This window comes from Oncorhynchus nerka, linkage group LG14 (genome assembly GCF_034236695.1).
Source record: "Oncorhynchus nerka isolate Pitt River linkage group LG14, Oner_Uvic_2.0, whole genome shotgun sequence".
In the NCBI taxonomy this organism is placed as follows: Eukaryota; Metazoa; Chordata; class Actinopteri; order Salmoniformes; family Salmonidae; genus Oncorhynchus; species Oncorhynchus nerka.
Window position 1 is genome coordinate 24414386 of NC_088409.1, and position 14079 is coordinate 24428464.

Genomic DNA, 14079 nt, shown 5'->3' on the forward strand with positions numbered 1-14079 from the left:
CTGAACGACCAATTAAAATACGGGGAGGGGTTGTGGATGAAAATGCTTGGCTTCTCTTTAAATACGTCACTCATTGCTTTATTAAGCCAAACCCATAAAAACGGAGCAAACGTACCTCAAAGTCTGTTCAATAAAAACGGCCAAAGACCAAAAGACTGCTAAATAGTTAATCAAATAGCTACCCAGACTATCTGCATTGCCCCTTTTTGCACTAACTTATTGTAACGACCCTGGGTATTATTTTGACTTATCACATAGCCAACGCTGCTGCTACTGTTTACTATCTGTCACTTTATTCCTATTATACATTATGTACATATCTACCTCAATGACCGTATATATCCCTGAATATCGACTCGGTACTAATATAGGGGAAGGGCCCGTAAGAAAGAATGTCACTGTTAGTCCACACCTGTTGTTTACGAAGAACCTGACACATTTGATCTGAACGTTTTGGGGGAACGTGTCGTTCAGTACAAATCTATACGAAACGTAGCAAAGGTTCAATCGAACTGAACACACTCTTGTATTCAAGTGACAAACTGCTACAACAAGACAATCATCTGTGTCAATACACGGTGAGTGGTCAAATTGTAGACTACCTCTGGAAAATCTGTATTTTGATGAAGGTACTCTGCCTGCAGCATAGGCACTTTTTGTTATCTTTGGCCTCACCCCCCTAGCTAAGAAACCTATTGCAGTCCTCATCCTCCACGTACAACACGAGTTCTGCCAGTCACATTCTGTTAAAGGTCCCCAAAGCACACACATCCCTGGGTCGCTCCTCTTTTCAGTTCGCTGCAGCTAGCGACTGGAACAAGCTGCACAAAAACCCTCAAACGGGTCCGTTATATCGCCATCTCTTCATTCAAAAACTACATTTTGGACACGCTTACTGACAGTTGTGGCTGCTTCGCGTGATGTATTGTTGTCTCTACCTTCGTGCTGTTGTCTGTGCCCAAAAATGTTTGTACCATGTATTGTGCTGCTACCATGTTGTGTTTTCATGTGTTGCTGCCATACTATGTTGTTGTTTTATGTATCTCTTTGTTTAGTGTTGTGGTGTCTCTCTTGTCGTGATGTGTTTTGTCATATATTTTATTGTACATTTTTAATCCCAGCCCCGTCCCCGCAGGAGGCATTTTGGTAGGCCGTCATTGTCAATTATAATGTGTTCTTAACTGACTTGCCTAGTTAAATAAAAACTATTATTCACGTGTTGATTTTATGATTGATTCACGATAGGCGGAAACAACGAACAAGTACTAACAGTAGAAAGAGGGTACCTCACGTGTTTCCGCTTCCGGGTTCTGAATTCAGAACGTCGTGGGAACGCCGCGCTAACTGAAAGTTTGTTCACAGCGGCTTGGATTTATTATGTATTTCAATCTTTTAATATTAATGTTTTAGAATATAACTGATATAAGAGGATATATTTACCTGTTAAGGACTAAATCGTCTGGTTGGTAAGTTGATCTCACCGCACGGGGGAATCAGACTGTTGTAGCTTGCTAGCTAGCTACAAGAGTTCAATGCTAGCTAATAGTTGAGACATAGCTAGCAAGTTAGCTAGTAGTGGAGCCCTAACTAGTTAGCTAGCCAACACTGGCAAAAATCTGTGTTGACAGGTGAAATGTGAACAGGCAAGGGAAACAAAAACAGCAAGTGTTTGTTAACTTGGCAAGCAAACTAACCATAACTTTTAGTAGCCAACTTAGCTGGGCAGATACACGTGACGTTGGTCTGTTTGTCAACTTTGCTGATCACCTATCCATGCCACTAAGGTTAACGTTAGCTACTTGGCTAGCTAAGAAGTTTGTCTGTTTCAGTTTGTTTGTTTACCGACTACCATTGTGTTGTAGACGATGTCTCTTCCTAAACGGGAGGTGGAGGAGCTACGGCCCTGGGTGGAACGGACCGTGAAGAAGGTGCTGGGGTTCTCTGAGCCTACTGTCGTTACTGCGGCCCTGCACTGTGTAGGCAAGGGCCTGGACAAGAGGAAGACCACAGGTGTGTGAGAGGGGGATTATGAGGGCAGTTGGTGTGTGACATGTTACACTGAAATTGTGGCAGAAAAGCTGTGTTGTACGCTGTCTATCTGTTTTGTTAGCCTATTTTAAAAGCTGTGTTGTACGCTGTCTATCTGTTTTGTTAGCCTATTTTAAAAGCTGTGTTGTACGCTCTCTATCTGTTTTGTTAGCTTATTTTTCCAAAACGTCTGTTTTTTGTGGGTCTGACTCAAATAAATAACTGTTCAGCAGTCTTTAAATGTTGTATTTGACCCTTGACTCCTAACCTTTGACCCATTAGACCAGCTGCGTCCATTCCTGGATGAGTCTGCCGGTGGGTTCGTGGAGAGACTATTTGAGGCCCTGGAGGAGAGCCGTAATTCCCGTGGGAACAAGGGTGCTGGGGAGAGGAACCGCAAGAGAGACCTGAAGGTAGACCTCACCACACACTGCTGCTGTTGTACCACACGTTCCACGTTAACCTGTAGGTTGTAACTAGTAGCTATCTACATGTCTAGACCATGGAGATGGAACACATTAACCTGTAGCCTGTAACCAGTAGCTACCTACATGTTTAGACCATGGAGATGGAACACATTACCCTGTAACCAGTAGCTACCTACATGTTTAGACCATGGAGATGGAACACATTAACCTGTATCCTGTAACCAGTAGCTACCTACATGTCTAGACCATGGAGATGGAACACATTAACCTGTAGCCTGTAACTAGTAGCTACCTACATGTTTAGACCATGGAGATGGAACACATTAACCTGTAGCCTGTAACCAGTAGCTACCTACATGTTTAGACCATGGAGATGGAACACATTACCCTGTAACCAGTAGCTACCTACATGTTTAGACCATGGAGATGGAACACATTAACCTGTAGCCTGTAACTAGTAGCTACCTACATGTTTAGACCATGGAGATGGAACACATTAACCTGTAACCAGTAGCTACCTACATGTTTAGACCATGGAGATGGAACACATTAACCTGTAACCAGTAGCTACCTACATGTTTAGACCATGGACATGGCACAGATATCAGAAGGGATTGAATAGGTGTAAACCATTATCAGAGATTTCAACTCAGTAACTTGGTTATCTACAGAAAGTCATTGTCTCAAGGCTTGATCTTTATTATGTTAGTGTCATACATATCTCCCCTGGGAGCAGGAAACAGTGAATGGATATTCCCCAGGAGGTTGTTTAAAGTACTCATTGCATTGGTTAGATTGCTTGGCTGTGCCTCTGGCTAAGCCTCAGGCCATTGCCACCTACTGATGTTCCCCCAGGATGTGTTTGGTGATGAGGTGGAGGTGGGTGCGAGGCGGGACGTCCCCGAGGCAGGAGATGGTGTGCCGGTGAAGAGGAAACGTGTCCCCCGCTTCGAGGAGGTGGAGGAACCAGAGGTCCTACCTGCACCCCCTACTGAGAGCCCTGGCATGCTCACTAAGACACAGGTAGCCAGACACACACACACACACACACAGAGAGACTCGCATACACACCGTTTCCCATATGAAACACACATGTACCAAGATCCTGCTTCACACACAGACGTGTCACGATCCGTGTGAAATGAATCAGTGTTCATTCCCCCTCTCTCTGTCCTCAGATCAAACAGATGATGGAGGCTGCCACCAGACAGATAGAGGAGAGGAAGAAACAGCTGAGCTTCGTCCCAGTGTCTTCCCAGCAGGTGAGACTAATCTTCCTCCACTCTCTCCCTCTCTTGAAGGATCGGCTGTCTTTTCTCCTCCTTATAAATGAAAAGTGTAGATGTCTGACAGATATTGTGGACTTGTGTTGTTACTGTCTCATCACAATCTCATGTCCCCCTCCAGAGGCTGCCCCTGCCCACTCCCCAGCCAGACCCCCCCTTCGCCTCTCATCTTCTCCCCGCTCCCTCTGCCCCCTCCTCGGGCTCGGCCCAGTCCATCGCTCCCTCCCAGGCAGCTACTTTCATGAACGATGCCATCGAGAAGGCTAGGAAGGCTGCAGAACTGCAGGCCCGCATCCAGTCACAGTTAGCAATGAAGCCTGGTATACTGGGAGCCATTGGGAACACTGGAGGACCTCATAACCTGGTGGCGCTGGCTAACCTACACGCCATGGGGATAGCACCACCGTGAGTATAGCATACACCACAGACCCAACTTTAGACACTTCCACAAATACATGTCATACTACAGGAGGCTTAACACATGTATGTCATCTGAGTTTGTGTGTGTGTTGGGTGTAGGAAGGTGGCGGAGGCCCGTGAGTCAAACAAGCCGGCCCCTCTGATTCTGGATGATATGGGTCGGACTGTGGATGCCAGCGGCAACGAGGTGGAGCTTACACACCGCATGCCCACCCTCAAAGGTACAACACTCTCCTCTACTGTCACAATCAGCATGCTCTATTCCCCGATCTTCAGTCACCTGTCTGACTGTTCATTCATCTCCTCTCCAGCCACAGCTGATATCTGACTATTCATTCATCTCCTCTCCATCCACAGCTGATATCTGACTGTGTTCATTCATCTCCTCTCCATCCACAGCTAATATCCGTGCGGTGAAGAGGGAGCAGTTCCGTCAGCAGTTGAAGGAGAAGCCTGGCGAGGACCTGGAGTCCACTATCTACTTTGACGGGCGGGTTAACATAGCACCCGCCCAGCGAGCCAAGAAGGGCTTCAAGTTCCATGAGCAGGGACGCTTTGAGAAGATCGCCCAGAGGATCAGAACTAAGGTACCAAATCTGACCCCTGACCCGTTACCTTCCACCTCTCACCATAGCCTTTAATTATTTTGAAAGCGTTTCACAACAATTGATCAATACACAGAGGAAAAAACTATTTGTAGAGTGTAACATTAACCTCTCTAGGGTAGGTGGGACGCTAGCGTCCCACCTGGCCAACATCCAGTGAGATTGCAGGGCTCCAAATTCAAATACAGAAATACTCATTATAAAAATTCAGAAAAGATACAATCACTTACCTTTGATGATCTTCTTATGTTTGCACTCAAAGACATTCATTTATTCAATAAATGTTCCTTTTGTTCGATAAAGTCTCTCTTTATATCCGAAAACCTCAGTATTCTTCAGTAATCCACAGGCTCAAACGCAGTCACAACAGGCAGACAAAAATATCCAAATTGTATCCTTAAAGTTCATAGAAACATGTCAAACAATGTTTATATTCAATCCTCAGGTTGTTTTTAGCCTAAATAATTGATAATATTTAAACCGGACAATAACGTCGTCAATATAAAAGGTAAACAAGAAAGGCATTCTCTCGGTCACGCGCATGAAAAAGCTCTGTCCACTCATTCAGACTGCTCTTACTCCCTCATTTTTCAGAATACAAGCCTGAAACAATTTCTAAAGACGTTTGACATCTAGTGGAAGGCATAGGAACTGCAATTTGACTCCTAAGTCAATGGGTACTGTAATGGCATTGAATAGAAAACTACACACAAAAAATCATATTTTCTGAATTTTTCTCCAGTTTTCGCCTGCCAAATCAGTTCTGTTATACTCACAGACATTATTTTAAGATTTGGAAACTTGAGTGCTTTCTATCCAGATCTACTAATTATATGCATATCCTATCTTCTGGGCTTGAGTAGAAGGCAGTTTAATTTGGGCATGCTTTTCATCCAAAATTTCAAATGCTGCCCCCTACCCTAGAGAAGTTAACTGCAAAATGGAAATTAAACAACCAAAACCACCTCTGTCTCCTGTCCAGGCCCAGTTGGAGAAGCTGCAGACAGAGATCGCCCAGGCAGCCAAGAAGACTGGGATCCAGGCCTCCACCAAGCTGGCCCTCTTTGCCCCCAAGAAGATGCTGGGGGATGGGCAGGTGCCCATCATTGAGTGGTGGGACTCGTACATCCTCCCCTCCAACATTGACCTGTGAGGCTTTACACATTTAATCCCCACTTTACTAGCTCAATATAGTCATCTTAACACCTATATCCAAGTTGTATACCTTTTGAAGAATTGTCATAAGTCTTCTCTCTACCATTTTCCAGACTTCTTGTTGTGCTGATCTCTTCTCTCTCAGATCCACAGAGACCAATTTTGTGGCGATGGAGTTGTTTGGAGTCACAAACCTGGTGGAGCACCCTGCTCAGATCAGCCCCCCAGGTAACCACACACATCCCTGCTTTGATGTTACTATTATGTCAAGCTCCTGGATATTAGTCAGTGGGTTAGTTTCATCTCACCCGGCTGCCTGTGTAGGTGTGTTTAGCATGGGCTGAAAGTTGACTGTGTTCTATTTGGAACGGGTGTGACCCGGGGGACCTGTTCAAGCCCACGGCGAAGTCGGCTCAAAACAAAAGTGACCTAATTAAGCGTGTTGAGTTATGACTAGGATTCTGTTTTCACATGACAAAGGGATTGGTTTTGATAGAAACCCTTTATCTGGCTTCCAGGTGAAAACTAGTTTGAAAATTCAAACATATTTTATGAAAAAGAGTTGTATGTTTCTGAACGATGCGCCATGCCGCCTTGTTGCCAACCTGACCGAGAGGCGTAGATTACTGTTGGGTTTGAGAAGGCAGCTCTAAGTGTTGGTCTCCTCTCCAGTGGACACAGACAAGCCAGGAGTGACTCTGGGAGTGTACCTGACTAAGAAGGAACAGAAGAAGCTGAGGAGACAGACTCGCAGGGAGGGACAGAAAGAGCTTCAGGAGAAGGTCCGACTGGGGCTCATGCCCCCCCCAGAACCTAAAGGTAGGATAGAGACCTGGGCTGTTGAAGTAATGCTGCTTTTATTTTCAATTTGAAGTTTTACTGAGTGGTAGTCCTGTTTGAGGCCTGTGTTCCTCCCCGTTTCAGTGCATCTCTGACCTTGAGTGTGTTTGTCTCGTCAGTGCGCATCTCTAACCTGATGAGAGTGCTGGGTACGGAGGCAGTACAGGATCCCACTAAGGTAGAGGCCCACGTCAGAGCACAGATGGCCAAGAGACAGAAGTAAGTCAAACCACTACACATTTCTCTCTGTATTGTCCCCTCTTTCTCTTACCCCTCCCTCATCTATTAACCTTTTTCTCTTACCCCTCCCTCATCTATTAACCTTTTTCTCTTACCCCTCCCTCATCTATTAACCCTTTTCTCTTACCCCTCCCTCATCTATTAACCTTTTTCTCTTACCCCTCCCTCATCTATTAACCCTTTTCTCTTACCCCTCCCTCATCTATTAACCTTTTTCTCTTACCCCTCCCTCATCTATTAACCCTTTTCTCTTACCCCTCCCTCATCTATTAACCTTTTTCTCTTACCCTCCCTCATCTATTAACCCTTTTCTCTTACCCTCCCTCATCTATTAACCTTTTTCTCTTACCCCTCCCTCATCTATTAACCCTTTTCTCTTACCCCTCCCTCATCTATTAACCCTTTTCTCTTACCCCTCCCTCATCTATTAACCTTTTTCTCTTACCCCTCCCTCATCTATTAACCTTTTTCTCTTACCCCTCCCTCATCTATTAACCCTTTTCTCTTACCCCTCCCTCATCTATTAACCTTTTTCTCTTACCCCTCCCTCATCTATTAACCCTTTTCTCTTACCCCTCCCTCATCTATTAACCCTTTTCTCTTACCCCTCCCTCATCTATTAACCCTTTTCTCTTACCCCTCCCTCATCTATTAACCCTTTCTCTTACCCCTCCCTCATCTATTAACCCCTTTCTCTTACCCCTCATCTATTAACCCTTTTCTCTTACCCCTCCCTCATCTATTAACCCTTTTCTCTTACCCCTCCCTCATCTATTAACCCTTTTCTCTTACCCCTCCCTCATCTATTAACCCTTTTCTCTTACCCCTCCCTCATCTATTAACCCTTTTCTCTTACCCCTCCCTCATCTATTAACCCTTTTCTCTTACCCCTCCCTCATCTATTAACCCTTTTCTCTTACCCCTCCCTCATCTATTAACCCTTTTCTCTTACCCCTCCCTCATCTATTAACCCTTTTCTCTTACCCCTCCCTCATCTATTAACCCTTTTCTCTTACCCCTCCCTCATCTATTAACCCTTTTCTCTTACCCCTCCCTCATCTATTAACCCTTTTCTCTTACCCCTCCCTCATCTATTAACCCTTTTCTCTTACCCCTCCCTCATCTATTAACCCTTTTCTCTTACCCTCCCTCATCTATTAACCCTTTCTCTTACCCCTCCCTCATCTATTAACCCTTTTCTCTTACCCCTCCCTCATCTATTAACCCTTTTCTCTTACCCTCCCTCATCTATTAACCCTTTTCTCTTACCCCTCCCTCATCTATTAACCCTTTTCTCTTACCCCTCCCTCATCTATTAACCCTTTTCTCTTACCCCTCCCTCATCTATTAACCCTTTTCTCTTACCCCTCCCTCATCTATTAACCCTTTTCTCTTACCCCTCCATCTATTAACCCTTTTCTCTTACCCCTCCATCTATTAACCCTTTTCTCTTACCCCTCCCTCATCTATTAACCCTCTTCTCTTACCCCTCCCTCATCTATTAACCCTCTTCTCTTACCCCTCCCTCATCTATTAACCCTCTTCTCTTACCCCTCCCTCATCTATTAACCCTCTTCTCTTACCCCTCCCTCATCTATTAACCCTCTTCTCTTACCCCTCCCTCATCTATTAACCCTCTTCTCTTACCCCTCCCTCATCTATTAACCCTCTTCTCTTACCCCTCCCTCATCTATTAACCCTCTTCTCTTACCCCTCCCTCATCTATTAACCCTCTTCTCTTACCCCTCCCTCATCTATTAACCCTCTTCTCTTACCCCTCCCTCATCTATTAACCCTCTTCTCTTACCCCTCCCTCATCTATTAACCCTCTTCTCTTACCCCTCCCTCATCTATTAACCCTCTTCTCTTACCCCTCCCTCATCTATTAACCCTCTTCTCTTACCCCTCCCTCATCTATTAACCCTATTTCACCCACTTCCTGACTCACCATTTCTGTCCTCTCCCACCATATGACATCTCTCACTACATAACCAGCTGTCTGTGTGTTTGTCCTCAGGGCCCATGAGGAGGCCAATGCAGCCCGGAAGCTCACAACCGAGCAGAGAAAAGAGAAGAAGGTGAAGAAGCTGAAAGAGGACCTGAGTCTTGGAGTTCACATCTCGGTCTATAGGTGAGTTAGGGTTTGTCTCTGGATAGCGTAAGGTTTTGTGTGCAGGTAAGTCTCTGTGCACAGGTAACTATTTACGGCTTAGTGTGTCCGTGTGCCTTTCCTACTCATTCGTACTTGCTCGCTCACCCCCTCGCTTTCCCTCAGGATCCGTAACCTCCACAACCCGGCTAAGAAGTTTAAGGTGGAAGCTAACGCCAACCAGCTGTACCTGACGGGCACCGTGGTGCTACACCGAGACGTCAACATGGTGGTGGTGGAGGGAGGTGAGAGAGGGGTGGCTGGAGGGGAGGGGGTGAGAGGAGAGGGACCATATTAGTCTCTTTAAATGGGGTCTACTTTCACTGAGTGAACCATTCAAGTTGCCTTTAATTACCATGAATTACTCATGAAAATCTAACATTTCTTATGACTTGTTGCTGTAAATGGGTTCTTCTTTACCCCAGAGTTAACTACATGAATGAGCATGCATGTACTGTTCTCTCAGGTCCCAAAGCCCAGAAGAAGTTCAAGAGGCTCATGTTGAGCAGAATCAAATGGGAAGAACACAACTCCAAGAGAGATGGTGAGAATGTAATTTATATATACAGTACCAGTCAAAATGTTGGGAACCTCCTCATTCAAGGGTTTTTCTTTTAATTGTATTTTCTACATTGCAATATAATAGTGAAGACGTCACAACTATGAAATAACACATATGGAATAATGTAGTAACCAAAAAAGTGTTAAACAAATCAAAATATATTTTAAGTCTTAGATTCTTCAAAGTAGCCACCCTTTGCCTTGATGACAGCTTTGCACACTATTGGTATTATCTCAACCAGCTTCATGAGGTATGCTTTTCCAACAGTCTTGAAGGAGTTTCCACTGAGCACTTGTTGCCTGCTTTTCCTTCACTCTGCTGTCCAACTCATCCCAAACCATCTCAATTGTGTTGGGGTCGGGTGATTGTGGAGGCCAGGTCATTTGATGCACTCCATCACTCTCGTTGGTCAAGTAGCCCTTACACAGCCTGGAGGTGTGTTTTGGGTCATTGTCCTGTTGAAAAACAAATGATAGTCCTACTAAGCCCAAACCAGATGGGATGACGTATGCCTGTAGAATGCGGTGGTAGCCATGCTGTGCCTTGAATTCTAAATTAATCACCAGCAAAGCACCATCATACCACAATCGCCATGCTTCAAGGTGGGAACCACACATACAGAGATCATCCGTTCACCTACTCTGCGTCTCAAAGACACAGCGGTTGGAACCAAAACACTCAAATTTGGACTCCAGACCAAAAGACATAATGGTTTAATGTCCTTTGCTCATCTTTCACGACCCAAGCAAGTCTCTTCTTATAGGTGTCCTTTAGTAGTGGTTTCTTTGCAGAAATTCGACCATTCGACCAGTCTCCTCTGAACAGCTGATGGTGAGATGTGTCTGTTACTTGAACTCTTTGAAGCATTTATTTGGGCTGTAATTTCTCTAATGAACTTACCCTCTGCAGCAGAGGTAACTCTGTGTCTTCCTTTCCTGTGGCGGTCCTCATGAGAGCCAGTTTCATCATAGAGCTTGATGGTTTTTGGGACTGCACTTGAATTTTTTTTCAAAGTTCTTAATTTCCGTATTGACTGACATTCATGTCTTCAAGTAATGATGGACTGTCGTTTCTCTTTGCTTATTTGAGCTGTTCTTGTCATGACATGGACTTGGTCTTTTACCAAATATGGCTATCTTCTGTATACCCCCATCAACCTTGTCACAACACAACTGATTGGCTCATAAAATACTAAAAACCGCAACAAATCAATGCCAAGTGATTGTAATTTTTGCAAATCTGTTCCAAAGTATTCCGAACATACAAGATGTATACAGTGGCAAAGTATTCCGAACATACAAGATGTATACAGTGGCAAAGTATTCCGAACATACAAGATGTATACAGTGGCAAAGTATTCCGAACATACAAGATGTATACAGTGGCAAAGTATTCCGAACATACAAGATGTATAAAGTGGCAAGAAAGTATTTGAACCCTTTGGAAATACCTGGATTTCTGCATAAATTGGTCATAAAATTGGATCTGATCTTCATCTAGGTCACAACAATAGACAAACACAGCTTAAACGAATAACTCAAACAATGATACGTTTTCATGTCTTTATTGAACACACCGTGTAAACATTCACAGTGCAGGGTGGGAGAAGTATGTGAACCCTTGGATTTAATAACTGTTGACCCTCCTTTGGCAGCAATAACCTCAACCACGTGTTTTCTGTAGTTGCGGATCAGACCTGCACAACGGTCAGGAGGAATTTTGGACCATTCCTCTTTACAAAACTGTTTCAGTTCAGCAATATTCTTGGGATGCTCTCTTGAGGTCATGCCACAGCATCTCAATCGGGTTGAGGTCAGGACTCTGACTGGGCCACTCCAGAAGGCCTATTTTCTTCTGTTGAAGCCATTCTGTTGATTTACTTCTGTGTTTTGGGTCATTGTCCTGTTGCATCAACCAACGTCTGAGCTTCAATTGGCGGACAGATAGCCTAACATTGTCATGCAAATGTATTGATAAACTTGAATTCATTTTTCTGTTGATAATAGCAAGCTGTCCAGGCCCTGAAGCAGCAAAGCAGCCACAAACCATGATGCTCCCTCCACCATACTACAGTTGTGGCTAGGTTTTGATGTTGGTGTACTGTGCCTTTTGTGTTCCTTCCAAACAACTCAACTGTAGTTTCATCTGTCCACAAAATATTTTGCCAGTAGCGCTGTGAAACATCCAGGTGCACTTTTGCAAACTTCAGATGTGCAGCAATGTTTTCTTTGGACAGCAGTCCTCCCATGAACACCATTCGTGTTTAGTGTTTTACATATCGTCAACAGAGATGTTCCAGAGATTTCTGTAAGTCTTTAGCTGAGACTCTAGGATTCTTCTTAGCCTCATTGAGCATGCTGCGCTGTGCTCTTTGCAGAACAGCTACTCGACAAATTTCAAGGCTTTTAGAGATACTTTTGTAATCCTTCAGCTTTGTGCAAGTCAGATCTCTTTTGTTTGAGGCATGGTTCTTGTGAATAGCAAACTCAAATTGTGAGTCTTTTTAAAAAAAATATAGGGCAAGGCAGCTCTAACCAACATCTCTCATCTCATTGATTGGACTCCAGGTTTTTTATTTTACCTTTATTTAACTAGGCAAGTCAGTTAAGAACAAATTCTTATTTTCAATGACGGCCTAGGAACAACTGCCTTGTTCAGGGGCAGATTTGTACCTTGTCCGCTCGGGGATTTGAACTTGCAACCTTTTTTCAATTTATGCAGAAATACAAGTAATTCCAAAGGGTTCACAAACTTTTTCTTGTCACTGTATGTGATCGTATACAAATGTTGTAGTCAAATGTTATATCTGTATGGGCTTCTTGTGGTCAATTTGCAAATGATTTGTAATTATGTTCTGACCATCTGCTCAAGAAAAAATGGGCCCATAGCTGAATCTAGTTGATGATCCACGCTGTATGTCTTACTGTTTATATTACATAATACTTCACTGTGCTTGTTGTGGTTCTGAATCCATTTCCTTTCTCCTCTGTCTGTCAGATCCAGATGCAGACGATGAGACCAAGAAGAACAACAGATGCAGCCTGGTCTGGGAGGTGAGTGGTTAACCATTACATCTTATTTCACTAATGCTCCAGGAGTGTAATGCATGCTTCATATAATAATCATGTTCATCTTGGACAACTGGCTTCTTTAAAATGGATTGATTGTAAACACAGTATAGACTGATCTAACCTTGTCTTTCTTCCCCTGCTGTTTTCTCTCCTGCCTCCATCTGTCCCCTCTCCTCCTCCTCCCAGGGCACGGCTAAGGAGCGTAATTACGGGGAGATGAAGTTTAAGCAGTGTCCTACAGAGAACATGGCTAGAGAACACTTTAAGAAGCACGGAACAGAACACTACTGGGACCTGGCTCTGAGCCAGAGTGTGCTGGAGAGCACTGATGACTGAAGGGAGAGCATCACTAGAAAGCTGAGGAAGCAGAAAGATTCCTTTACCACTGACCCAGGGTCCGATAGTTGTTCATCCTCATAATGGTTGGGAGTTATCTGATCCTGGATCAGTGGTGAAGCACATTGTTACCTTGTGCACCAGAGACATGCAAAGGTCAGGGGTGATTCTACCCCTTTACAGATACATTCACAACCCTAACCCAGCCTTGTATGGCTGACTGCCTGCCTGTTATTATGTGTTGACTTGACTTAAGACTGAGGGAGATGGATTGGGAGTGAATGAATGAAAGGAAGTGCTGGTTAGAGAACGGTTGAGGGCGTAGATTAGGAGGGATATAAGGTGTGTATAGATATCATTGAGAGAGGTGTACACTGTTCTGCAATCACATTTTGTGGAAGAGTTGATAACTGTGAGACCATCTTTCTAGCAGTTAGTGTGTCATTCAGGCTGTCAGTTGCTGTGTGTCAGTGTTTAATACTTTGTCTGACATCTCCACTGTGTGAGTGTTCCATAGCTTGCTATTGGCTACAGTTCCTGAGTAAGCCCAGTTGTGGTCCAAATACAGTTCTGAAATATTACCGCAATGTACTATTCCCAAGCAAATGCCCTGTTTCGAATAAACAAAAACCAACCTATCAGCATAGAAGTAACTAAAGACTTTGAAACGTAATGAGATTGTACATTAGACTACGGTTTTTGTGTCATGTTTTTGGCCTTTTATTTTTAAAGAAAATTGACAATTGTTTTTTGTGGAATGACTACATTTAGTCATTTAGACTACATTGACTGACCCAAAATGTTTTTAATTTCTTTAGAGATGTTTGTTTTGGATAAAATGTCTTCCCCTTATGTTTTGATCCTGTATATGTTGCCAATAAACACATGCAGGACAATACAATACACTTTGTAATGAAAAATGAAAGCTTTTTACCGTTGTGCACTTTAAATTATTTTCA

The 14079-nt window shown here is 43.8% G+C and overlaps 1 protein-coding gene across 2 annotated transcripts; it reads left to right on the top strand.

Moving 5' to 3' along the window:
- The first annotated feature begins 1294 nt into the window (after nucleotides 1–1294).
- LOC115125825 (U4/U6 small nuclear ribonucleoprotein Prp3-like) lies at nucleotides 1295–14023 on the top strand. 2 transcript variants are annotated; one of them, XM_065027809.1, is made up of 17 exons: nucleotides 1295–1466; nucleotides 1863–2010; nucleotides 2311–2441; nucleotides 3312–3479; nucleotides 3635–3718; nucleotides 3864–4147; nucleotides 4262–4383; nucleotides 4562–4749; nucleotides 5750–5916; nucleotides 6068–6150; nucleotides 6595–6741; nucleotides 6882–6981; nucleotides 9020–9133; nucleotides 9278–9396; nucleotides 9618–9695; nucleotides 12711–12766; nucleotides 12971–14023. In XM_065027809.1, the coding sequence occupies exons 2-17, from the start codon at nucleotides 1866–1868 to the stop codon at nucleotides 13118–13120; spliced, it is 2136 nt and encodes a 711-aa protein (XP_064883881.1). In that variant the 5' UTR covers nucleotides 1295–1466; nucleotides 1863–1865; the 3' UTR covers nucleotides 13121–14023. The 2 variants fall into 2 exon arrangements, with proteins under 2 accessions (XP_064883881.1, XP_064883882.1); XM_065027810.1 differs by having other exon boundaries at nucleotides 1332–1350.
- The last annotated feature ends 56 nt before the right edge of the window (nucleotides 14024–14079 follow it).